Genomic DNA, 24,832 nt, shown 5'->3' on the forward strand with positions numbered 1-24,832 from the left:
AGTAGTTGACAAAATTTCAAAAATTCAATTCTCGTGAAATTTTTGACCTTACTTTCTTTATTTTTTGAAGAAAAAAAATCAATAATGCGTGTCAATCGAGCGATCGCTTTTGGCCAAAAGTTGCAGAAAATCTCCCTTTTGTCACATTTGTCAAAAAGAGTCGTTTCTCGCCAAAAATTGCTAAAATTTGTTACTTTTTTTTGCTAAAAATAAAAAAAAATTCTTTTATTTCTTGGAAAAATCCATCTTTTTCAATGAGAAAACAAAATGTTCAAACAAAATTTTTTTACCAAAAATTAATCAAAATTCTCGTCTTATGCCAAAATTGCAAAATAGTCTCACCTTTTTGCAAAAAATTCAACTTTATTCCAAAAATTGTTAAAAAATTCATTTTTTTTGTTAAAAGTGAAATTGCTAAAAAATTGTGATTTTTGTCAAAATTGTTGGGAGCTTGCTTTTTCTTGTCAAAAATTACTAAAAATTTGTCACTTTTTTTCCAAAAATTGTCAAAGTTTGTTTTTTTTTTTCAGAAATTGCTAACAAGTATCGCTCCATTGCCAAAAATTGTCAAAAAGTATTGCTTTTTTGTCAAAAGTGTCTAAAAAGTCTTCGGTACTTTTTCGACAAAAAATGCCATTTTCTTGCTAAATTTGTTGAATAGTTTCCCTTTCTGCCAAAAATTACAAAAAAATATCCATTTTTGTTAAAATTGTCAAAAACCTGTTTTTTTTTTGTTGCTAAAAATTGTTACTTAGTTGTGAATAATTTCAAGAAATCTCACTTCCTAGGATAAGAAGTTGTGAAATAGACTCACTTTTTGACAAAAATTCCTAATAAGTCCTGATTTTTATTGAAATTCTCAAAGCATCGATTGAGTTTAATTATGAAATTTCGACTGCTATAAATGCTTTATTTTTGGTAAAATTATGAATTTTTTTTTGAAATTATCTGTTGTTATTTTTTGGTGATATTTCTGGTTACTTTTTGGTTAGCGAGCTCGAAAAATCATAGATTTGAGTTGAGAGTCGTGAATTTCTTGCTGAAAACTGATCGATTATTTTTTTTCTTGTTTTATTGTTCAAAGCTAAAAAATTCGGATTTGGTTATTACCAAAACTGAGAAATGGCAAAATTCGATGAATTGGTTACTATTTAGAAAGCTGTCTTTCTGATATGAACTGCAGAAGAAATGAGGACGGGAGGTAGCGCTTGTAAAAATGATATTCCCAAATTATTCTCAAGATTTTTTTGTAAATTGTGAAGGGGCTGAGAACGTCATTTTTTTATTTCTTTCAGTTTTCAAACTAGTGAATTTGTTTTTGTTTTTGTTTTTTTGAAAATGTTATGAACTCTGAGCTCTCCAGATAGGAAATTTACTCTGGAACATTCTTATAAACATAGTTAATTTTCTCGTAGAATGATGATGGATGTAAATAGATATGTAAGTATGTATTGTTAAATAGGTACTACATATATGTACTTACTATGAAACAATTTATTTTTTTTGAAAAATGTGAAAACCTTCGAATGAATAGGTAAATGAGTGTAAAAAATCGTTGCCGTGTCATACACGATTGATGATTTAAAAAAAAATGTTGTACCTATTTTGAGTCTTATCTACGTGATGAAAGGTTCGAGTCACGAACCTACGAGGGGGGGGGGTGTTCGTGTTTTGAAAAAGGTCCAACTTTTTTTCAATTTTTTATTTTTATACACCGAAAGGTGGAAGGTTAAAAAAAACATCATATTGTTGATCTCTCGAATCGATTTCAATAAATCTTTGTATTTACCTACAGTTCTGAAAAATTTTTCATAAAAAAGGTTTAAAATGAAATTCAGCATTTGGAAATTTTGATTAATCGCTATCTTTGTGACTTTCTAGGTCGATTTAAGCACAATTTCTTAAAATATGTTCCCGCAAATTCAAATTTAAAGTTTTTCCCCTGAGCTCAAGTTGGAGGGGGTGGTGGGTGGGGGGGGGGTTCATCGAGACTCCCAAAACCCCCCTTGGCTACACCTCTAGTCCTAGACGTTTTTATACTTGAAAAATTTCCAGAGTAGGTAGTTTTTACCTAATTAGGTAAGCATATGTTTCATGGGAATATGTACTCAATGGGTTCTCTGTTTTCCACGAATACATTCAAGTACTTATCGATATTTGCCATTACTTGCACATCTGAAGTGTTCGGTATAATGCTTAATTTGCGCGTCATTATGCAATATTATCATAAGACTTGATTATTTTTTGGCGAATTGTTAAAATAATGTCGCAATTCGTGGCAATGTAGCATGATTGTTCCATAATAAAAGGGAGATACTTAGTCATTAAAATTTGAAAATTTTTATCGACTCGCGTTAGTTCATTAGGTGAAACTGTGCGTGAATGTTTAGTTTATCGATACGCGCTGGTGAAGTTGACAATATGGATGAATTTTGTGGTTCGCGGTTTTGGGTGAGTAGGTCGATATGAAAATGATAATGTTTCGCTATACCTTCGATTACCCAAATTAGTTTTCTGAATTAGGTACCTATATTATAATGTAAATACCGAGGTTGGAAAAAATAGGTTACAAAAATCGATTCGAATTATTTATTCATTATTTGACGCGATTTTGCGAGGTGTCGAAATAAAATTCAATGAGGAAGAATATTACAGTTGTTTTTTTTTTTTTGCTGGCTGATGACTGATTTATACCTAACTACATACGTTAATTTCTGATTCTGACGAAAATTATGTTTCAAAGAAATTTACTTAATGCTAACAGAGCCACCTTCATCATGAAATTCCTTATTTATTTTGTTTTCTTAAAAGGCAAAAAATTTTAAAAATCGTCTTAAAAACAGGTATTTTATTCATATGGCGATATATTTATTTCAAAGTTCTTGTGAGCAGTAATTTTTACTCGAATAAATGAAAGCTGAGAAGTGAAATTTAGTTGTTTTTTTTTTGTTTTTTTTTTGTTTCGCTCAAGAGTGATTTACGAGTTGACAATATGTTCTTCCTTCTTTTGGAAACTTAATTAGGTCATTTTATTGTAGTTTTTACGCATCTATGCAACAAATTGCACAGTTGAACAGTTCAGGGTTAATAGTCCAACTAAAAATTAGACACATTTTAGTTAATTTTTGATAATTTACAGCTTTTTAAGTGCTCGAAACAAGATCGTGTTCTGAAAATATTTTTTTTGGTATTGAAAAAAAAAAAATCAAGTATGGTAACTATTTCTCAGAGTTTGAAAAATTATTTTTCTTGATCTAAGGAGCAAACGTAGCCGTTTACTCTCACAATATGAGAAAAAATTAATTAGGTAACGAGAAAAAAGTTCTGCAATTCATATTGTTATAGGCTACATGATTTTTATTATTTCAGGATTCTGATGTGGTTTGGAATACTTCTGATCCTGATTTGACGTTATGTTTCGAGAAAACTGTTCTAACGTGGATCCCTTGCGCGTTTCTATGGATTTGTCTACCTTTGGAGATATATTACCTTCGTCATTCGAAAGCATCTAATATTCCATTAAATTTATATAATGTCGTGAAATTGGTAAGTACCCTATTTTTTCCCTCCAACCTATCACTATTTTGAATCGAAATTGTATATGGATTACATACACGATATTTTCAAAAAATTGCCCAAAACTCATCAAACCCCCTTGTCTCAACATCACCTGAAATTCGATTTATCTGATTCGTGACCACCTCAAAACTGAAGGGCAAATGTCCCAATTCGCAAGGGTAATTTAAAAATAATTCTGGCCATAAATGGCATCATTTTTTGAAATGAACAGGAAAGGTTTTCTAATAAAAATTGTCTATCTGTGAAATTAAAGGAGTTGTAATGCGATTATATTTTGGGAATAAAATGATTTTTTGAAATAAGTTCTTCAAAATTTTTTCGAGATGAACTTTTGTCAACTTTGAAGGCAGATAAACTTTTGTGTAACTGTGGTACCGTTAGGTACACATGTCGCCGACTCGCGACGTATTTGTAAATATTGGTATGACACTCAGGGGAAAATGATGATGTTGCGAATACCTACTCGTATCATCATTTTTCCCTGAGCGCCATACCAATATTTACAAATACGTTGCGAGTCGGCGACATGTGTACCTAACGGTACCACAGTAACTTCTCAAAACGAGTAACAAATTTTTCATTTTGTGAAATTGCCTATCTTTAAATTGAAAGAACTAGTTATGGACGATATTGTAGAAAGGGTGTTCCCGGGTAAAGTAATTCAAATCCCCCTCTCCTATGAGTTTTGAAGTTTTGATTGAATATTGTTGGGTGTAGCTCTAAAAAAAAGTTTCCCTACCCCACTACCTTTGCCAACAATGACATAAATCCTTTTTTTGGTGGGGGAGGGGGGATCATAATTTAACGAATTTTGAATGAAAAATTCTGATTTGACCGAAAATACGTAGAAGAGACATAAGTCTAGCCAAGTAAATGTTTTCAGATTTCTTTCAACTCGGGGGGGGGATATTGACAAAAAATTTAAACTGTCATATCTCCAAAGCAAACCCAATTCCGCGGTCTACAAAAGTTTTTCTCTTCAAAATACCTACGTTTAGACGAGTACTATGCAATGCATTTTTTCAAATTTTTCCTGCAGATGGGTCATCACTAAAAACTCAAAAAACTCTAAAAAATGTGTTTTTTGTGAGGGGGGGGGGGGTGTTATGGCATTACCAAAAAAAAACCACTTCCAATGTCTAAAGACAGAAGAAAACGAAACAACTTTTTGAAACCCTCATTTTGGGTCCATGGGCACCCACTCCCTTGATTTCAGACAAAAGGAGATCGGAAACACGGACGTAGTTATCGAAAGAATCGAACGTCTTAAACACGATTATGATACCATAATTTTTTGGTGAATTTTTTGAGATAACATCGCATTAAATTATTTTACAGATTTCAATAGCTATTTTAGCGACACTTTCTCTGGCGGATATCGTGCATCATGTATTTTTTCATAGTCACAGTTTTCCGGTCGACTTTTATTCGCCATTAATTAAATTCATCACTTTCGTAAGTATCTCTTAATACTTCTCTTGTGCATACTTATTTAAAATACCTAACCTACATTATAATTATCTTACTATGCAATAATTATGAAATTTATCGCGTATTTGGTTTTTTCAGCTAATATTTCTGCTTTTAACTTATGCTAATTTAACATTTGGCGTAAGATCGTCGCCGATTTTGTTTTTATTCTCGTTGTTATTGGTTGTATTTGGAGCACCTCAGCTACGAACAGAACTTCGATCAAAATGGATCCAGGTCTGTAATTTATTCAGTCATCTATTAATTAAATTTTTGCCCAACACTTCGAATTTGGACGTAAAACTGGAACGAGGAAGAGGATCAGGAAAAATTATGAATTGGGTGGATTTTTGTTGGAAAGAAACTGTAATTTTTTAGAGCTCAGTTATTTTTGTTTTTTGTATTTTTCTGGAGAGCTGTGCTGAAAAATTGTGAGGTGATGTTGAATTTAACGTGGGAGCCAGAGTTTTGAGTTTGCCTCCAATTTGGGCTCTTAATTGCTCAGGTGGACAGAACGGACTTGGAATTTTCATGAAAAAAATACTTTCGTATTCAGTTAGGTACCTTGAATATATTTTTTTATTTTTCCAGGAAGAAAACCATAACACTGTCGAATTTGTCAGCTACGTAATTTACTTCCCAGTCGTATTATTTGTATTTATCCTGAATTGCTTCGCTGACTCACGTCCACGAATCGTGAAACATAAGGTTATTAAAGTAAGTACCGAGTAAAATGTTGCCATTTTCATTGTATATTTTTTGCATCTGCAATTTATTTGTTCTGTTTTTAATTTGCACGTACCTAGAATGTATGTGTGGAAAATCAGTCTTCCTTTTTGTCTCAATTGTTATTCGCTTGGTACGATCCGTTTGCTTGGAAAGGAGCCAGAAAATCTCTGGAAGATGAAGATTTACCGAATCTCGACTACACGAAATCATCCGCCGGCGTTGTGCCTCAATTTGAGAAGTACTGGACGAAAGCTCGCGAGAAAGTGAAAAAGTGAGGAGCTGATTATGTTGTTCGAATATTCTTCAATTTTTAGAACTTTTCCCGTGTACCTACCAACCTACCTATTTATTATCTAGCTTTTTGGAGACTTTGTTTTTCTGGGTGGGCGTTGTAAAAAATGTGATCTGCTGTGAACTGAGCGACAGACTTTGTTGCGGACCCCTGAAGCGTGGTTTCGTAAATACTCTGCAAATTAGAAGGTCAAAAAATGAGAACACTCCAAATATCGTCAAAATAAAACCCCCTCTCATCCTCCCTTTCTTCAGAAAAAAATCAATCACATTCTCCAGATGGGAAATTTCACCTTTAGGTATACTTTATTTTGTGTTGATTGATCCATATTCTTAGATTCAACAATTTTCAAGTTCATCAGAGACCAAATTAGCCTCTTTGGCATTTGGGGAACTCTCTTCGGCATTCAAGGACCCTGGCGATTGTAAAATCAACGCCTGTGTTGATCGGATACTCGAGAGTCCAATTTGAAATTTGAATTATCCCCATGATTTTAAAGATTAAAATCAGCACTATGCAAATTAGTTTATGATTGGACTTTCGTTGTCAGTTTTAGTCAACAAATTACTCGTAAAAGTCTCTCACCCCGAGTAGTGGTTCAAGTTCATAGAATCCTTATTGGCAAATATTTCTTTTTTCATTATTATCATTTAATTGTAAATAAATTAGCATGAAACTTGGAAAATTTTTATGAATTTTTATAACGGAGAGTTAATTTTTCAGAAATCGCATATTTGAATTTGAAATGGAGCAGAAAAGAGGCAAAGAGGAGTTTGATGAAATTGACGAATACAATCTGAATAAAATCAGTAAAAAGAAGAAGTTCGTGTCAGTTGTGCCAGTTTTATGCCAAACTACTTGGAGTACATTTTTGATGGGAACGACTCTGAAGCTTATTCAAGATATTTTGGTGTTTGTCAGCCCTCAAATTTTAAGGTGATTCATTGTAAATTTGAATTTCTGTAAATAGGAAACAAATACTACTCACATTTTCGATAGGTAATTGGTGCTCTAGAATACTTTTAAAATAATTGAATGTGTTGCTTTCACGTTACCCACAGTTTATTGATCGGTTTCATGAGTGGCGATGAACCATTATGGCGAGGATATTTTTACGCGATCACATTATTTGCGGTGGCCTTCATTCGAACTGTGATCTTATCTCAATACTTTCATAAAGTGAATATCGTCGGATTGAAACTTCGAATATCTCTGATTTCGATTATTTACAAAAAGGTAAAATATACCTATTCTGAAATGAACCATTTTGGTTTTAATGAGAGATTAACTCACTGATGTGCTTTCAACTGCAGGCATTAAGCATATCGAATGGTGCTCGAAGGGAATTCACTGTTGGTGAAATTGTCAACTTGATGTCTGTAGATGCTCAACGAATTGTTGAGCTGATGATGTACGTGAATATGTTGTGGTCAGCGCCGTTGCAGATTTTGTTGGCGTTATTTTTCTTATGGCAGTTTCTAGGTACCTACTTTGTAATTTTTTTTTATTTGTTTATACATAGGTACCTACTTTCACGTTACTTTTTCTCAAAAATATAACGAATATTTTATTTTTATTTCTAGGTCCCAGTGTATTGGCTGGTTTTGTTTTGATGATAATTTTAATCCCAATTAACGGTTATATCGCATCCAAATTGCAAAAGTTGATGTTCAAACAAATGGCACAAAAGGATAAACGAGTTAAATTGATGAATGAAATTCTATCTGGAATCAAAGTACGCACCTAATTTAATCATTTCAAGTTTTTCACAGTATAGCTATGTATACTTACATATCATTCATAATACAGGATTGAAAAATTGCAATATTTTTTAGCTGGCGAGAGTTTCACAAACATGTATCTATTTTTCAGGTACTAAAATTTTACGCTTGGGAACCGAGTTTTGAAAACCAAGTCTTAAAAATTCGAGACAAAGAAAACAGAGTATTGAAAAAACAGGCTTACATGAACGCTCTGATTGGGTTCATTTGGAATTCTACTCCATTTCTGGTGAGTAAATCACCAGAATGAGTAAATTACAACTCGTAATGTACATTGCTGAATTGTTTTTTCACGTCTTTTTACAGGTATCATTACTTACCTTTGCAGTTTACGCATTATCGAGCGAAGAACATGTGCTGGATGCTAAAACTGTGTTCGTATCTTTATCGTTATTTAATATTTTGAGGTTTCCTTTGATGGCTTTACCAATGATGATTTCCCAATTAGCTCAAGTTGGTATTTTCTTCCATTTTTCGATTTTTTTTTTTTTGTTCTCGAGAGAGATTGTTTATGTAAATACGAGTACTTAGATATTGATTGACCAATTATTATTGATTTTGTTTCAGGCGAGTGTTTCGGTGAAAAGAATAAACAAATTTTTAAATTCGGAAGATTTGAATCCTGACGATGTTTCTAAAATGAATAGGCGTAAGTTTCAAAAATTCGGAATAGAATAAAATAAGTAGTTGTTATTTATTATTAATTTAAAATTGATCTGTTTTTTTTTTCAGCTGAAGCTTTACTTATTGAAAATGGTTCATTTTCTTGGGAAGGAACTAATGGACCTGCTACTTTGCGTGATATAAATATTAAAGTTAATCCGGGAAATTTGGTCGCTGTAGTTGGACCAGTTGGTTGCGGTAAAAGTTCATTAATTTCAGCATTTCTCGGTGAAATGTACAAATTATCCGGCCTTGTCAATACCAGGGTAAATATTTACGACTTTTTTCGTTTAAAAAATATATAAGTACGTAGGTATAGGTATTGAAAATAGGTGGTTAATTGTTTTGGTTTTTTCTTCTACAGGGTAGCATAGCCTATGTACCTCAACAAGCTTGGATTCAAAATACAACGTTAAAAAATAACATTACTTTTGGAGATCAAGCCAATAATAACTTCTACAACCAAGTATTGGAAGCGTGTGCATTGAAAACCGACTTGGAAATATTACCAGCCGGCGATGCAACCGAAATTGGCGAAAAGGTGAGGGGAAAATCCATTTTATCACACAAATGAAAACTTATCAGCTGAGGTATTTTATTAAATATTTTTCTCATAGGGGATAAACTTGAGCGGTGGTCAAAAACAAAGAATCAGTTTAGCTAGAGCTGTTTACAATCGTGCAGATGTGTATTTATTGGATGACCCATTGAGCGCAGTAGATTCGCATGTTGGAAAACACATATTCGACTATGTTATTGGTCCGAATGGATTAATGAAAAATACTGTAAGTTCATCAATTTGCTTCATTATATGTAATTGAAGAAATTTTGCAAGGATAATAATTTATGAGGTATTGCGTGTTTTCCAGACTCGTATCTTGGTAACTCACAGCATCACGTATTTATCTCAAGTTGACTTCATAGTAGTTGTGAAAGATGGTAGTATTTCTGAGTCCGGTTCGTTCCAGGAACTAGTGGATAAAAAGGGAGATTTTTCTGTTTTCTTGGATACTTATTTGAGGGAAAGTTCTGAATCCGATGAAGAAGGTTAGTGATGATAATCTAAACCTACCCACTTATCCCCTTCCTGTGGTATTTCATCACGTAGATTCGCATCTTTGTTGGTCACATATTTGAAACCAGCCTTTCTTCTTTCAATTTCAGATATGGATGATGGATTCACAAAAGTTTCAAGTGATGAGAAAATATCCAGTGGCCAGCCCAATAAACGAAAGTCAAAACCTAGCGAGAGCGGTTCTGTTGTTTCATTTAATAGGTACCTAACCATACATACATACCTTTACTTGAGCCTATTATGTTTTATTTGTGTCGTAATTTTATCATGTTCTGTCACAATTCTGTCTCTAAAGGCAAAAATCAACCAATGAAAGTAAAGAGTCACTTAGAAATGGTAATACATCTACAGGAAATGTAGCCGGAGAAAAATTAATTGAAGTCGAACACTCTGAAAGTGGAAAGGTAGGTAATATGTAGGTATATCTCATGAAACTTATCATCTCCGTCGCTTATGTAAAGAAAATCTGATCATGTTTTCCTAAAAATACACAATGATTTTATAGGTTAAATGGAAAGTGTACGGGTATTACTTGAAATCGTTTGGATTATCCTGGACATTTGCAATTCTCTTCATGATAGTTGTGTTCCAAGTATTTTCCATATCTTCAAGTATGTTGCTTTCTAGTTGGTCCACCGATACAAAAGCTGTCACTACCGAAGGGAATCAAGATATCAGTAAAAGGAATTTCTATCTCACGACTTACGCGTTATTGGGATTAGGTCAAGGTGTGTAATTGAAATGATTTTCACTCAATGCTTCACTAAATTACAATTCATCATTCAAATGTGATATTTTACCTACCTATTTGAATTTGTTTAGCAACTTCGACATTGTTGGAAGGGTTATTCTTGGCTAGTGGAATGGTAGCCGCGTCTAGAAATTTACATCTAAATATGTTAAACCGGATACTAAGAGCACCTCTTAGCTTTTTCGATACGACTCCTAGTGGAAGAATTATCAATCGATTTGGAAAAGATGTCGATATCGTAGACAGTGTCCTGCCTCAGGTCCTTCGTTGGTGGTTAGAAAGTGCATTTGGAGTAAGTGAAACGCTTCATTTGCATGACGTATCTGTGTAATTCTGCAGTTTTCGAATTAATATTGAAGTATCGGATCGTATTTTTTTTTTCAGTTGTTGACAATTTTGTACATAATCACTTACAGTACTCCTATTTTTGCTACGATCATATTACCTGTCGGTCTTCTTTATTATTTTATCCAGGTGAGATTTGTGTGACGTCTTAATAATTAAATCTTCGGTACCTACCTATTACTTATTTTAATTATTTATTTTCTTAGAGAATCTACGTTGCCACTACGAGACAATTGAAACGACTGAACTCAGTATCGCAATCTTCCATATATTCTCATTTCAGCGAAACAATTTCTGGTATGATTTAAATTTTCAATTAGATACGCGTTTGCATGGTTACCTACGTGAGAACTGAGATGGTGTAGAAAATGAAACTGGAACTGGAGTTGAATTTATTTGTGAATTTTTTCAGGTGCTCAGTCAATTCGAGCTTATGGACTTCAAGAAAAATTTATCAAACAATCTGAATACAAAGTGGATTTCAATTTGAGAAGCTACTATTTAAATCTTGTGTCTAATAGGTTCGTAAATTGAATGCCTACCTACCTACGAGAAAGGAATATTCCATTAGCGCATTTTATGAATGAAACGAGTACCTACACAAAAATGATTTATTATGTTATTTAGATGGCTTTCAGTACGTTTAGAAACTGTTGGGAATATCATCATGCTTTTTGTTGCGGTCCTTGCAGTACTTGGAAAAGATACTCTTAGTCCTGGACTCGCAGCTTTATCCATCACTTCGGTCTTATCTGTACGTATTAAACTGTAACATGTATCTAATACTCGTATGTACCTATACACGAACTGGTCATGTAGATATCCAAGTTACTGATGAAAAATCAAGTGCGAGTGTGATCGGTTTGACGATCGACGAGTGAATATTCTAATTTCAAGTAGATATATTCATTCGAATATTGTTTCGATAGTAATTATGAAATTATGATTGAGTCATGTTAATCAATTCAAAATTTGACCAAACCTCATCGATGGCATCCCATTCGTTTCCAAGTTTGTTTTACATTTTATTTTAACAAAAATGAAAATCCAAATCATTGACTGTTGAGTTCAGCTTGAAAAGGAAATGGAAGGAAAAGGAGCGAACATAAATGATAAGTAATAAAAATGCAGTATCATAGCACATAGGTAATTCGTAATGACCTGCCCCGAAACTCCAGAAGTAAACAAAAGTGGAATCATCTGGTTTTCATCAGAAATCAGGTTTCGTTTTTTATTTGTTTGGCACCTTAATTAATTTCAAACCAAAACATTCAAAAGGTCGTGAAATTGCCCAATTGCCTATTGGGAAATCGATTTTTTTGTTTTGTAAACACTGCAAAATTGAATGAGTAATCACTGTACTATCACGCGCCAGCTTACGCCTTACTTCTGTTTTTAGTCAAAAATCGTTGCGCGAATTAATCTATCGTTCGTGTTTTCGCGTTAATTTTTCATAATTAGTTGAATAATCATAATTAATAATATCGCATGTGTAATTTGTTCGCGTATTCGTTTTCGTCTTTAGATTACTGAATTGCTGAACTGGGTCGTAAATATGACTTCGGAAGTAGAAACCAATATCGTATCCGTCGAAAGGATCAAAGAATATAGCAGCGAAACACCTCAAGAGGCGAGTTGGAAACTACCCAACGAATTAGTACCGAAAGATTGGCCATCCAAAGGTGATATAGTTTTCAAAAATTTCCAAGTCCGGTATAGAGATGGATTAGACTTAGTTTTGAAAGGAATCACGGCGTACGTTGACGGTGGTCAGAAAGTATGTTGTTTTGATTGTTTGTAGTAATACCTAGATTATTTTTCCGATCAGTTCATCAAACATTAAATATAGATATGTACATCATATTGACTTGAAATTGTGTAACTTTTCCTTCTGAAGGTCGGTATTGTTGGCAGAACAGGCGCTGGAAAGTCATCGTTGACTTTGAGTTTGTTCAGGATCATTGAAAGTGCTGGTGGCGAGATCTCTATCGATGGTGTTGATATTGCTTCTCTCGGTTTACATTCCGTTCGTGCAAAGTTGACTATTATTCCTCAGGTTAGTTTTAAATCACACCTTTGAATTATTAATTGTATTAAGAAAGTGTTTTTTTGTTTCTTGACGTTGAACTCCTTCAAGTAATGATCTAATGAACTCTCTATTGTTGGACGAGGAGATAAGAGATAATATTGATTAAATGATTTTGTATTTGTGATTGGAATAAAAGATAATGTATGATTTGTTTTGTTACCATTTCAGGATCCGGTCCTATTTTCGGGTTCATTACGTGTAAATTTAGATCCAGCCGGTGAATATTCCGATGATCGTGTATGGCGTTCGTTAGAATTAGCTCACCTTAAATCATACGTTTCTAGTTTAGCCGCCGGTCTCGAGTACGAAGTTACCGAAGGAGGTGAAAACTTCAGGTTAGTGTTTGATGCATGATTTTCTGTCTATACTTATTACCTACACGTTCGTTTTGATTGACCGAAGTGGGCCTAATATTATAATCGAAATGTTTCAGTGTTGGCCAAAGACAACTCATCTGTTTGGCTCGAGCTTTATTACGCAAAACAAAAGTATTAATTTTAGACGAAGCTACCGCAGCTGTTGATTTAGAAACCGATGAACTTATTCAGACCACCATTCGTAGTGAATTTAGAGATTGCACGGTGTTGACGATTGCTCATCGATTGAATACGATCATGGATTACGATAAGTAGGTGTTTGAAATTTATTCCTGTAGATGGAATCTTCTGTTTATAGGCCTATGTACTGATTTAAATCATTTATCGACGTTTGTTTTTTTTTGCAGAATTATGGTCCTCGACAAAGGTCTAGTGGTAGAATACGATTCGCCGGAAGTTTTATTAAAATCGAAAAATTCGGTGTTTTATGGAATGGCTGCTGATGCTGGTCTGGTTTGAGAACTTGTATATAATCGTATTCGGGGTTATTTTCTCCGCTATGGAAATGTAGTTCTACGATTTGGATGCGGCGTTGTTAGTATCAAATGGTAAGTTTCGTGTCGGAGCATGCATGAATTGGGATTTCTAACGTGATTAATGATGAGCTGATGCTTTTTTTTGAAATGGATTTGAAGGCCTAGTTACGCTTTTTATCAGATAATGATTTTGTTTCAATAATAAATGATGTTTTGTACTTACAATAATATGTGTTCATTTTAATCGTGGTTGGTGTTGGTACTCTACCCTTATTTCTTACTATTGGTGTTATCTGCTGTTGAGCTTGCATGTGTTTTATTGAAGACGAAAATGAATTTGCTAGAAATGTATACCTAAACGTAATAGGAGTTGGATTTTTTGAAATAATCGAAAAATTTTTATTATCAAATTGTGCTCAAAAAAATGAACTACGGGCTGCATTTTTGAAGATATACGACCGGGCGTCTCTTGACTCGAATGTTCAGATTCCTATATTTAGGCGTTAGACCGGCTAATTCTGGATAATTTTGAGAACTGTAAATGTTCGAGCGATTCCTCGTGTAAATTATGTTGATCGACATTTCAACCAAAGTCCACCTTTTACGTTTATTCCTCCAGTAGAGTTCGGTAGTATAGGCTGCGTTGTGTTGGTTTTTGACGATGGCTCAAAATGAAAGTCTTTTAATAAGTAAACCAGCCCAACGAAGATTTGCATTTTCGCGAATCGTTCAGCTGTTAACGAGAAAAATTCATCGTAAAGGATTTTCTCAACTTAAGGTTGGTCTAAATCACTGCGGAAATTCTTACCAATACAATGTCTCGGACCTTCGCTAAAGGGCAGATATGCAAAAGGGTGCTTTTGAGTTTAGCCTCAGCTGTGAAATGTTCGGGGTAGTATTCATCTGGTTTTTCAAAATACCTTCTGTCTAAATGTAACGATTTGAAAGGTATTGCGAGTAAAGCTCCTTTTTGAATCACGACTCCGGAATTGGGTATCTTGTAATTTTCAGTGCATTTACGAGAATGCACTCCTCCAAATGGATATAACCTCAAAGTTTCTGATATCGATGATCGATAGATGAGTCGAAACGAATTATTTTGACGATAATTTATAGAATTGATGCGATCTACCTGAAATCACCATATCCATATAAGGCATTTGTTTCATCATCTCGTGAGTTGATTTGCCTCCGTTATTGTCCAAGGTGCGTAGTATTTCATCTCTGAGTTTATTCTGCATTTCAGGATGACGAGCTAGTTCAAATAGTGTAAAAGCTACTCCATTCACTGCGCCTTCGTAGCCGGCGACTAAGAATGTGAAACATTGTGCAGCTATATCTTCAATGGTTATTTCTGGAAAAAAGTGCGTGGGAAATTGACGAGTTTTTTCGCTGGCTTTCGAGAAAGTTTAACGACTTACCATCATTTTGATTTCTCAAGGTGATGAGTAAATCGAGGAAATCGCCTCGAGTGATGTTATTTTTTTCCCTGTAGTTGACCATATCTTCGACAATTTTCATGAAGTATTGACTCACATCGCGAGGAATAGATCCCAAGCCGAGGGTTCTTACGAGCCATGGCGGGAGGTTTTTTGGAAAGAATCTTCTCATCAAGGTTTGCCACCTGAATCGATAATTTTTCCATGAATTAAATAACTTACAGATCTTGTCGTATGATTTACGAATCGATTACCTGAATTTGAACATCTTTCTGCCCATTTTTATGAACTCGGATTCTGGATTTTGTAACGAATGAGTGTCTATTCCAAAGGCACAACTGCCTATCATATCAGTCATAAGTCTTCCGCAGATATCTTTTACATCGAAAACTGGCCTATGTGAAGTTGAATTAATCAACGCCGGTTTAATATTTTCAGCACAAGATGTCATCAAAGGAAACATCAATTTCATTTTAATACTGCTAAATGCACCGGTTAATTTAACTCTCATGTTTTTCCATTCGTCTCCTGAAAATGACGTAGAATATTATTCTGACTTTTCCTAGATTACTTCTTCGCCCATTGAGATGTGATATCATACTCGCATGTCTTGGAAATGAACACCCACCTCCTGATTTTGATTTGCAATTCAATTATTTATAGGTACCTACCTGACAAATGAAATAGGCGTTTTTCGAACGGTTCGGTGTGCTTGGTAGAAACAAACTCGTTGTCTTTGAAATATGAAAAATCTTTCACTAAAATCGTCTTCATCAATTCGGGATCTCGTATCATGATGTAAGGTTTATACATGAAATATACTCCGGCGAATCTGTGAGGTTCTAATTTCTCGTACATGTCTTTATATCCCATCCATGTTGGCTTTTTCATCAACACTACCTCCTTCATGTTACCAAATAACCAATGTGGTTTGATGTACGGAATTGCATGTTTATCGAAGTATTTGTACGATTTTTTCAGAAAAAAGTAAACGTACAGGATCAATGTAACGATCAGCAAGAGAATCGTGTTTAAAATCATGATATCGACTTGAAAGGACGTGAACATCGCTTGAAAGCGTTTCGAATGACTGAATTGCCTACTTGTGTATATGGGTGATTGTGTCTAATTTGGCTTTATGATATGATGAGTTGAAGTATTTCTTGGTGCGAAGATATTATAGGTAGGTAGTTGATTTATTCATGAGTTAGATAAGATTACGTAATCAGGGATTATTTTTATGATTTCAGTCGCTCATCTTTGAAATTTTACAAGTTCAAGTATCTGCCTACAAGCTTTATCAATGTAGACACTTAGACAGTAATTGAGAATTTTTTCAAGTTGTGTTTTTTATTGTTAATTCAGGCGCAATTTAATAACTTATTTCGTGATTCGATAGTTTTATTAGAAATTGAGTTCGACTGACTTTGATAATCGATATTTTGATGTAATTATGTTATGAGTCGTACCCATTTCTTGAGTGAAATTTGAAGTTCTTGATCTGAGATTTAAAAATTTGAGTTTGTTGTTTACTAAAAGCTTGAAAGTTAACAATTTTTATTTGGTTCGTTATAAATGGGTGGTGAAATATTATTTGTATAAATGTATCTCGAAAATGGGTGAAAACGTGGACATTATGGCTATATTATTTATGTAAATCTGAAATTATTATCTCGGTCGACATTTCATCCAAATTCCTCCTTTCACCATCAATCCACCGCCTGTCGGTAAGATCTCCAATGGTGTTTTTGTTTCTGAAGATATCTCGAAGATGAAATCTTTCAATAAATAAACTGCCCCTACGAAAACCTGCATCCTTGCGAATCGTTCAGCTATAATGAAAATTATTGATGGTGAAATTAGTAGGTCTAGAAAAAAAAATGTTGGAGGATTTTGATCCAGTTCAGTGGAGACTTTCGTCTTGAGTTGAAAGTGGCCCCGGAAGTGTCACCGGAAGAGAGATATGAGCCCTCTAAAAGGAGACATTTTCGGATATTGAGCGGTTGAAAATCAAAAGATACCGGACGATCGAAAAATTTTAGGCTTTTTGAACATGAGTTACATGTCAACCAACCTGTCTTCGTGTCACAAAATCTCAAAAAAAGTGCTGGAGGCCTAAAGGCTAAAATTTATCGATCACCCGGTATCATTTAATTGGGGCAATATTTTGGAATGCAGTGATGCCAATTTGTTGGTCATTAATGTCATTATTACATATTATTAAATCGAAATATACTTGAAAACCCAAGTTTCTCTCAAAACTGGTTGGGCCAAAGCTTAAGTGAAAAAATTGGCAAATTTTCAAAATTTTCCTCCTGTTGAAGAGCTCATATCTCCCCTCCGGAGCAAACAAATTTTCTGGGTTACTTCCAAATCAAAATTAAAGTCTCTGCCGAATTTGATCAAAATCCTCTGAACATTTTTTTCCACGATCCAGTTCCTGTCAGCAAAAGTACAGGGTTTTCTTCTTACCAATGCACATTCGGGGACCATCTCCGAAGGGCAAATACGTAAAATGAGGTCGTATCAGTTTCGCTTCTGCAGAGAAGTGTTCGGGATCAAATTTGTCAGGATTTTTGTAATATTTTGGATCATGATGTAATCCTAGTAATGGAATTACGATATTTGTACCTTCCCTGATGACGGCTTCAGATTCAGGAATCTTATAATTTTGGGTACATTTGCGAAATAAAATCGCCCTTAGTGGATATTTTCTGAAGGTTTCTGCGAAACAAGCAAACTCAACTTGCACATCTCCCGATTAATCTGTAGTAAAACAACATACGGGTTTACCTGCGATGATCATTTCCAAATAAGGCATCTTTTTCATCATATCGTAAGTGAATTCACCATCATTGGTGTCCAATATTGACCATATCTCATTTCGGACTTTTTCCTGCATTTGGGGATGTAGGGCTAGTCCAAACAACATGAAGGCCAGAGCGCTGGAACTATTATCAAATCCTGCGATAAAAAACAGGAAACATTGCGCAGCTATTGTTTCGATATTCATTTCTGAAACGTGAAAATTGCGTATTTATGATATTTTTAGTATTCCCCCCTCCCTCTCATTTCGCCTTCTTTACTGACCAACATCGTTTTTGACGAATTTATCTCCTATTTGAGCTAGAAATTTGGCCAAATCGACGTCATCCTGTTCGTCTTTGAGTTTTTCCAATTCTTTGTGATTTTTCATCGCTATTAGCAAATCGAGAAAATCGCCTCGGCTGATATTGTTTTTTTCTCTGTATTCGATCATATCTTTGGCCAACTTCATGAAGTAATCGTTGACTTTTCTAGGGAAGAACTCCATTTTGAGGGCTTTAATCAGCCAAACAGGCATGCTCGGGATGATTGTACGAATTATGGCTTGCCATCTACGATATTCGAAAGAAATTGTGTCATTTTATTTTGAAAAAATTTCCGTCGCAGAAATTTTTGGCCTGGTGTACCAGGTACCTGTATTGGAAAATGCTCTTGCCCATGTTTCTGAAATCGGATTCTGGATCTAGCAACGAGTGTGTATCTATTCCAAATGTACAGCTACCGATTACGTCTGTTGTGAATCTCGCACAAATGTCTTTTGCCTCGAAAGCTACGTTGTCTTTGTAGTATTTTGTGAGAGCTGGTTTGATATCATTAGCGCATGCGTTCATCAAGCAAAACATCGTTTTCATTTTTCCGCTGCTGAATGTGCAAGTCAGTTTTACTCGCAGGTTTCTCCATTCGTCTCCTATAGAGGAGAAAAATTGGTATAGAGATGGTAAAAATTTGCGAGATTTGGCATCAATTTTTGAGGTGAGAATTATGGTCCTAGGAAATTGGAATGTTTACTCCCAACTTGACTTTCAATGATAAGTATGCCTGTGGGAAAAGTTTTTTGTGAATCTTGTTTTTTTTTTTTTTTGGAATGGTCGAAATAGGAAGTTTTGAAGTGAAAAATTTGTCTAATCTCAATTCCATACTCGGAAAGAATATTTTTCTCAAAACCCATGTCACCGTGTAGCATTTCATGTAATCATCCAATTGTTGGCGGTGGTCATCGTACTTATAAGAGGTGATTATGATATTAGACAAAATTTATACACATATTTACCTGACATCGTAATCAAATTATAAGCAACCGGTTCAATTTCTTTAGAAACAGTTACACCACGATCTTGAAAATAAAAAAAATCTTTAACGAGCATCATCCTGATCAGCTCAGGATCGCGAATTATGATTTTAGGTTTGTGTAAATTATACACTCCGGCGAATCTTTCGGTCGGAAAATTCTCGTACGCTTCTTTATACCCAATCCATAGTGATTTTTTCATCAATACAACATCTTTCATGTTACCAAAAAACCAATGTGGTTTTTTGTATGGAATCCCATGATGATCGAAAAATTTGTGAGATTTTTTAAAAAACCAATAAATATACAAAAATGCGCTGGTAAGCAGCAGAACTAGAGCACTCGGGATGTACATTTTTAGTAACGAATTCAAGTTCGAAGTAACGAAAATATTTTCAAAAATGTGGGTATATCTAATCTTCATACTTGACTCGAAATAAATATCAATACGTATAAGTAGGTACCTTGTATCAAGCTGCACGTGTAGATTGTTTGTTTTATTAGCTTCATGCGGAGATTGGCAAAGATTTTTTTACAATCGAGTACGCTTATATTTTGCTTGAGTGTGAATGAAAGAGCATAGTTGGATAAAAATGTTGATTTATTTTGAGCAAAAATTCTGAAATTAATTAGGAGAACCTGGTCTTTGTAGTCCAGATTAATCTTCATGATAGAGTTTGTGGATCGATACCGCATTCATGGCCATTCTGGGAGGGAGGGGGGGGGGTTACCATTTTTTTCAATTCTCATCTTTGACAATTTTCAACAAAATTTTTCTTTAATCATAAGAACCATGGAAATTTTGAATAATAGATGAAGAAAAATTTTGAGTTTGCTGCAGAATTTGGCGTTTCTAGAGTTGTTTCAAAATTAAGATTTCTAACTAATAAAAAAATACTCTTTCAATCCCTCTCTTCGAATTTGCGATTCAACCAACTAATCTCGGTATTCGGGATGTAGAACTAATGACAAGATTAAATTTTAAGCAGTAAGTGAATTACATTGCTTTCTGGAGCGATTTTACTAGTTGCTAAAGAAAAATCAACTTTCGCTCGAGGCTCCAAATCGGCTCGAAAATGGCGGCAATCGTTTCGGGGGGGGGGGGGGAGATGGGGCTGGTTTTAATCTGAAAAGGTGATTTTCTGCTTTTTATCTCTATTCGTTTACTCTTTTTGTAGATAATTGATATACGAATATTCCATTTAACTTTTCCACCAATCTCAAAAATTCGCTAAAAATTGAAAAATCAACTTCAATGCTCTTTCAGTGTGTCAAATTTCAGCTGAATCGGAGTTGACTGTGTTCATAAAAATTAATTGATGGTTGAAATTGCGAATTTTGGAGTTTATGTACCTACTCGTAAATTCAACTTGGTGCCTGTTGAAAAAAAAAAACGAGAATCTTTCAAAAATGTTGCCATCTTGCTCGGGTTAATTCATTTGCGTTCATTCATTTCTTTTTCGGTCGTGTGCAGAAAAAAGATGCAATAAAACTACTTAAGCATAGAAAAATTGGTTCTTATTGCATTTTTTCTATATCTTTATTCAACGAAAAAGTGAGGCGAGAGCACAACATTTTTGAAAATATTGTTTCCTAGCTTCACCGTTTGAAAAATACCATTAAAAAGCTTGTTTTAATTTTAAAAACTGGTAATTTGTCCAAAATCATTATTATAAATTTGTACTTAGACCTAGACTATACTACAAATTGTTTGACAAATCACCCCAATTTTTAGATTTCTCAATTCTGAAGTAGAAAAATGGGAATGAAGGTGGTTAACAGTAATTTTTTCATCTCAGTTTTTTGTGGTGGTGGTAGGGGAAGGGAAAATCAAGCTTATCGGAGGGCAGAAATCAAATAAATATTGTCATTTATTTATTTATTTTTTTGAAAGGAGGGATTTCAGCGACTGAAATTTGCCCGGAAAGTAGTATTTAAAGTAAATAGTGTACGAATATACCTATAGGTAGTGTGATCTTGAGAAGAAGAAAAAAGCCTCTTCCTCTCAAAAAATATGGAAAAATGAAGTGATATGTGCTCAAGTGAAGGAAAGACTTGGAATTTTGAAGAAGTTCAAAGTTAGTTTCTACAATTTTAGAACAAGCTAGACATGGGCTTGTAATCGACCTCCATCCCAGTGAAACAAGAGTGCAAAAATGCTTGAAAAATTACTACTTTTTACTATAAAAATTTTTTCTAAAAAAAAAAAACGAACTCTGGGAAGGGGATTCTCATCTTAAACCGCCCCCCTTGAAACCAGTACTGTGAAGGAAGGAGTGTATTTGAAGCTCATCGTTTCACTTTTTTGAATTTTTGATGTGCCTTACATCAATCTCCCCTCCCATAAATCTTCTTGATTTTTTTCCAGAGTCGTTTGAGTAATTTAAAAAAAAGTTTGAAATGTTTTGGTTCAGGTTGATATTTTTTTGGCAACGTTTCGAAAAAACTAGAAAATTTTGAAACTTGCAGCTTTTGCTGAGAAGATAATTAAAAATATCTCGTACCAAAAAAAAAAAACTTTCAAGGAGTAATTTTGAGATCATTTCACTTGGATTTACCGATAATATTCTTAAAATTTCTGTAAAACATTAAATTTTGAATGTATTTATTATGTAGGTGCTTCCATTCGATAAATATTTTTTAAAAAATGGGTGACAAAAATATGAAATATCTTCCGAATGTAAATTTGGAACTGTTATCTCGGTCGACATTTTAACCATATTCCATGTTTCACCATCAAACCGCCTCCATTTGGTAAAATTTCTAATGGTAATTTTGTCTGTGGCGATACTTCGAAGACGAAATCTTTCAATAAGTGAACCGCCCCGACGATAATTTGCATCCTTGCGAATCGTTCAGCTATTTTGAAAAATGATTAACACGTGAAAATAAGTATACGCAGGCTGATTAATAATGGAAATTGTATGATTTAATTTCAACATAAACCTGATATACTTACCAATACACATTCGAGGGCCTTCTCCAAATGGCAGATAAGTGAACTGAGGCCGTTCCTGTTTCGCTTCAGCAGAGAAGTGTTCAGGATGAAAGTTATCAGGAGTTTTGAAATATTTTCGGTCATGATGTAATCCTAGTACAGGAATCACGACAGTTGTTCCTTGTTTAATTATGGCTTCGGATTGCGGAATTTTATAAGTTTCGGTACATTTGCGAAATAGAATCGCTCCTAATGGATATTTTCTGAAAGTTTCTGTAAAAATGATGAATTCAACGTGTAAATTACCTATACATACAATAAGCTGAATGAGTAGATGGTCAATGATCACGCTTACCTGCTATAATCATTTCTAAATAAGGCATTTTTTTCATCATATCGTAAGTGAATTCACCATCGTTGGTGTCCAATATTGACCATATCTCATCTCGAACTTTATCTTGCATTTCTGGATGTTGAGCTAGTTCAAACAGCATGAAGGCCAGAGCACTCGAACCATTATCAAATCCACCGACAAAGAATAGGAAACATTGGGCAGCTATTGTTTCGATATTCATTTCTGAAATGTAAAAGTCGCGTATTTATGACATTTTTAGTATTCCCCCCTTTCATTTGCCTTCTGTACTGACCAACATCGTTTTTGACGAATTTATCTCCTATTTGAGCTAGAAATTTGGCCAAATCGTCGTCATCTTGCTCGTCTTTGAGTTTTTCCAATTCTTTGTGATTTTTCATCGCTATTAGCAAATCGAGAAAATCGCCTCGGCTGATATTGTGTTTTTCTCTGTATTCGATCATATCTTTGGCCAACTTCATGAAGTATTCGTTGACTTTTCTAGGGAAGAACTCCATTTTGAGTATTTTTATCAGCCAAATAGGCATACTTGGGATGATTGTTCGGATTATGGCTTGCCATCTACGATATTCCAACGAAGTTGTGTCATTTTACTGAGAAAATTACTGCGGTAGAAATTTTGGGTTGATACCTGTATTGAAAAATACTCTTGCCAATGTTCCTGAAATCCGACTCAGGATCTAGGAGAGAATGTGTGTCAATTCCAAAAGCACAGTTTCCGATGACGTCTGTTGCGAATCTGGCGCAGATATCTTTCGCTTCGAATGCGATGTCGTCTTTGAAATATTTGGTCAGGACTGGTTCGATATCATTACCACATGTTTTCATCAAGGAAAACATCGATTTCATTTTTCCACTGCTGAATGTGCAAGTCAGTTTTATTCGTAGGTTTTTCCAGTCGTCTCCTTTAAGGGAAAGAAAGACAGAGATCGAGAAAATTATGAGAATTTTTATTCTTATATATTATGAAGTTTGAATTGTGTCGAAGAACATTGCTTTACCATGGCTTGTAAAAGTTTTTAGAGAGTTTCATCGAAACCTTGTACGAGTAGTATCCGAATTGAGATCTTCATGAAGTTATAAAAATAATCGTATCGTCTACCTACGTTCATTTTCCTTTTTGAAGTTTTTCAGAAAATTAGTCGAGTTGGTAAAGCCCTAACTCAGATTCCTGCAAAGTATGGCATATTTTCCTTAAGGTCTTCATTGTCTCTTTATGTCTTATTTCACGATTTGATGTGACGAATGAGTGACGTATCGTGAAGTTCGAGAAATGGATACGAAAAAGCGAATATAAAATTAATGAAAAAAAAAAAATCATAGCTACCTGACATCGTGATCAAATTATAAGCAACCGGTTCGATATCTCTGCAAATGGTGAATCCGCGATCTTGAAAATGAGAAAAATCTTTCACAAGCATTGTTTTGATGAGATCAGGATCGCGAATTAAGACTGTAGGTCTGTGTAAATTGTACACCCCGGCGAATCTTTCCGATGGAAATTCTTCATACGCTTCTTTGAATCCAACCCATAGTGCTTTTTTCATCAATATTACATCTTTCATGTTACCGAAAAACCAATGTGGTTTTGAGTATGGAATTCCGTATTGATCGAAAAATTGGTGCGATTTTTTAAAAAACCAATAAATGTACAAAAACACACTCGTAATTAGGAGCACGAGAGCACTTAGGATGCACATTTTGAATAATAAATTGACGAACTATTTGTTAGGTACCGAAAATATGATTGATATCTTATCTACTGAATGATTGAATTGTCTTGGTATTATTTTGTTCGGTAAATCAACACGATGCTACGTGTATAGATTACTCAATTATGTTTTATCAGCTACCTAATTGCAAAGATGTTCGTAAAAATGAGAAATGTTTTCGACCGTTATTTGACTTACACAGGTGTCTATAGTTCACATCAGTGTTGATAATGTGGGAATACCCAAAAAGATTTAATTTTTAATCGTTATGTCTGTAAATGCTTCCGAATTCTTGATGTTTTGATTTCAACTACAATTTTGGCATGATTTTCTTCCAGCAGACAGGAAAAGCATTCGAATAATATTCTGAAATTGGTATACCTAAAATTACGATGTTTACGTTGAAATTATGAAAAATTGAGGAAATAAAATTCTAATTTGATAGTTCAAAAAATGGGGGAAAGTGGGAAATGGGGTTTTTTAAAATTGAAATTTTCAGGGTATCTTCAGGTAGTGAAAGTAGTGAAAAGGTAGTGATTTTGAAAGTCGGTCGTGAAAGTTATGAAAAAGTAGTGATTTTCAGCGATCTTGCTTGAAATTGTAGTGAAAAGTTAAAGAGAAGTAGAAAA

General features: G+C 34.3%; 3 protein-coding genes across 5 annotated transcripts in view; 1 reads left to right on the plus strand and 2 right to left on the minus strand.

Annotated features, from left to right (window-relative positions):
- Positions 1-2,263: 2,263 nt before the first annotated feature.
- LOC135841419 (multidrug resistance-associated protein 1-like) overlaps positions 2,264-24,832 on the plus strand; it is a 59,094-nt gene continuing 36,525 nt past the window's right edge. The window contains exons 1-30 of one of the 2 annotated variants that reach the window (XR_010557920.1): positions 2,264-2,451; positions 3,370-3,546; positions 4,918-5,034; positions 5,149-5,286; positions 5,641-5,766; positions 5,856-6,049; positions 6,794-7,006; positions 7,132-7,306; positions 7,384-7,552; positions 7,654-7,805; positions 7,943-8,080; positions 8,158-8,304; positions 8,419-8,500; positions 8,584-8,780; positions 8,879-9,055; positions 9,132-9,299; positions 9,384-9,561; positions 9,679-9,790; positions 9,885-9,993; positions 10,095-10,317; positions 10,412-10,632; positions 10,725-10,814; positions 10,892-10,982; positions 11,098-11,206; positions 11,313-11,439; positions 12,211-12,462; positions 12,583-12,741; positions 12,943-13,109; positions 13,208-13,402; positions 13,499-13,699. Coding sequence is in view for 1 of the 2 variants with exons in the window: in XM_065358371.1 (XP_065214443.1) it covers positions 2,383-2,451; positions 3,370-3,546; positions 4,918-5,034; positions 5,149-5,286; positions 5,641-5,766; positions 5,856-6,049; positions 6,794-7,006; positions 7,132-7,306; positions 7,384-7,552; positions 7,654-7,805; positions 7,943-8,080; positions 8,158-8,304; positions 8,419-8,500; positions 8,584-8,780; positions 8,879-9,055; positions 9,132-9,299; positions 9,384-9,561; positions 9,679-9,790; positions 9,885-9,993; positions 10,095-10,317; positions 10,412-10,632; positions 10,725-10,814; positions 10,892-10,982; positions 11,098-11,206; positions 11,313-11,439; positions 12,211-12,462; positions 12,583-12,741; positions 12,943-13,109; positions 13,208-13,402; positions 13,499-13,610 (4,584 nt within the window). In the remaining variant the exon portion in view is untranslated. Of the gene's footprint in view, positions 2,452-3,369; positions 3,547-4,917; positions 5,035-5,148; positions 5,287-5,640; positions 5,767-5,855; positions 6,050-6,793; positions 7,007-7,131; positions 7,307-7,383; positions 7,553-7,653; positions 7,806-7,942; positions 8,081-8,157; positions 8,305-8,418; positions 8,501-8,583; positions 8,781-8,878; positions 9,056-9,131; positions 9,300-9,383; positions 9,562-9,678; positions 9,791-9,884; positions 9,994-10,094; positions 10,318-10,411; positions 10,633-10,724; positions 10,815-10,891; positions 10,983-11,097; positions 11,207-11,312; positions 11,440-12,210; positions 12,463-12,582; positions 12,742-12,942; positions 13,110-13,207; positions 13,403-13,498; positions 13,856-24,832 lie in introns of those variants that run through there. The other variant, XM_065358371.1, reaches the window with a different exon arrangement.
- Positions 13,948-24,832, minus strand: part of LOC135841654 (probable cytochrome P450 6a13) — a 28,047-nt gene continuing 17,162 nt past the window's right edge. The window contains exons 1-6 of one of the 2 annotated variants that reach the window (XM_065358747.1): positions 15,738-16,304; positions 15,321-15,594; positions 15,049-15,251; positions 14,760-14,981; positions 14,436-14,686; positions 13,948-14,360 (exon numbers count right to left, since the gene is read on the minus strand). In XM_065358747.1, the coding sequence (XP_065214819.1) occupies positions 14,310-14,360; positions 14,436-14,686; positions 14,760-14,981; positions 15,049-15,251; positions 15,321-15,594; positions 15,738-16,134 (1,398 nt within the window). In that variant the 5' untranslated portion in view covers positions 16,135-16,304 and the 3' untranslated portion in view covers positions 13,948-14,309. Of the gene's footprint in view, positions 14,361-14,435; positions 14,687-14,759; positions 14,982-15,048; positions 15,252-15,320; positions 15,595-15,737; positions 16,305-24,832 lie in introns of those variants that run through there. The other variant, XM_065358757.1, reaches the window with a different exon arrangement.
- Positions 16,607-24,293, minus strand: LOC135843031 (uncharacterized). The gene is made up of 12 exons (XM_065360762.1): positions 23,819-24,293; positions 23,123-23,396; positions 22,766-23,052; positions 22,474-22,695; positions 22,140-22,391; positions 21,879-22,039; positions 19,163-19,706; positions 18,526-18,799; positions 18,157-18,443; positions 17,860-18,081; positions 17,539-17,790; positions 16,607-16,898 (listed from the first exon to the last, which is right to left on the minus strand). The coding sequence occupies exons 1-12, from the start codon at positions 24,189-24,191 to the stop codon at positions 16,735-16,737; spliced, it is 3,312 nt and encodes a 1,103-aa protein (XP_065216834.1). The 5' UTR covers positions 24,192-24,293; the 3' UTR covers positions 16,607-16,734.

The sequence above is a fragment of the Planococcus citri genome, chromosome 1 (genome assembly GCF_950023065.1).
Source record: "Planococcus citri chromosome 1, ihPlaCitr1.1, whole genome shotgun sequence".
Lineage (NCBI taxonomy): Eukaryota > Metazoa > Arthropoda > Insecta > Hemiptera > Pseudococcidae > Planococcus > Planococcus citri.

Coding starts and splice junctions, on each gene's coding strand:
- LOC135843031 (XM_065360762.1), bottom strand. CDS start 24,191: ATGTGCATCCTAAGTGCTCTCGTGCTCCTAATTACGAGTGTGTTTTTG. Junction 23,397..23,818: donor TAATTTGATCACGATGTCAG/GTAGCTATGATT, acceptor TTTCCCTTAAAG/GAGACGACTGGAAAAACCTA. Junction 18,800..19,162: donor TAATTTGATTACGATGTCAG/GTAAATATGTGT, acceptor TCTCCTCTATAG/GAGACGAATGGAGAAACCTG.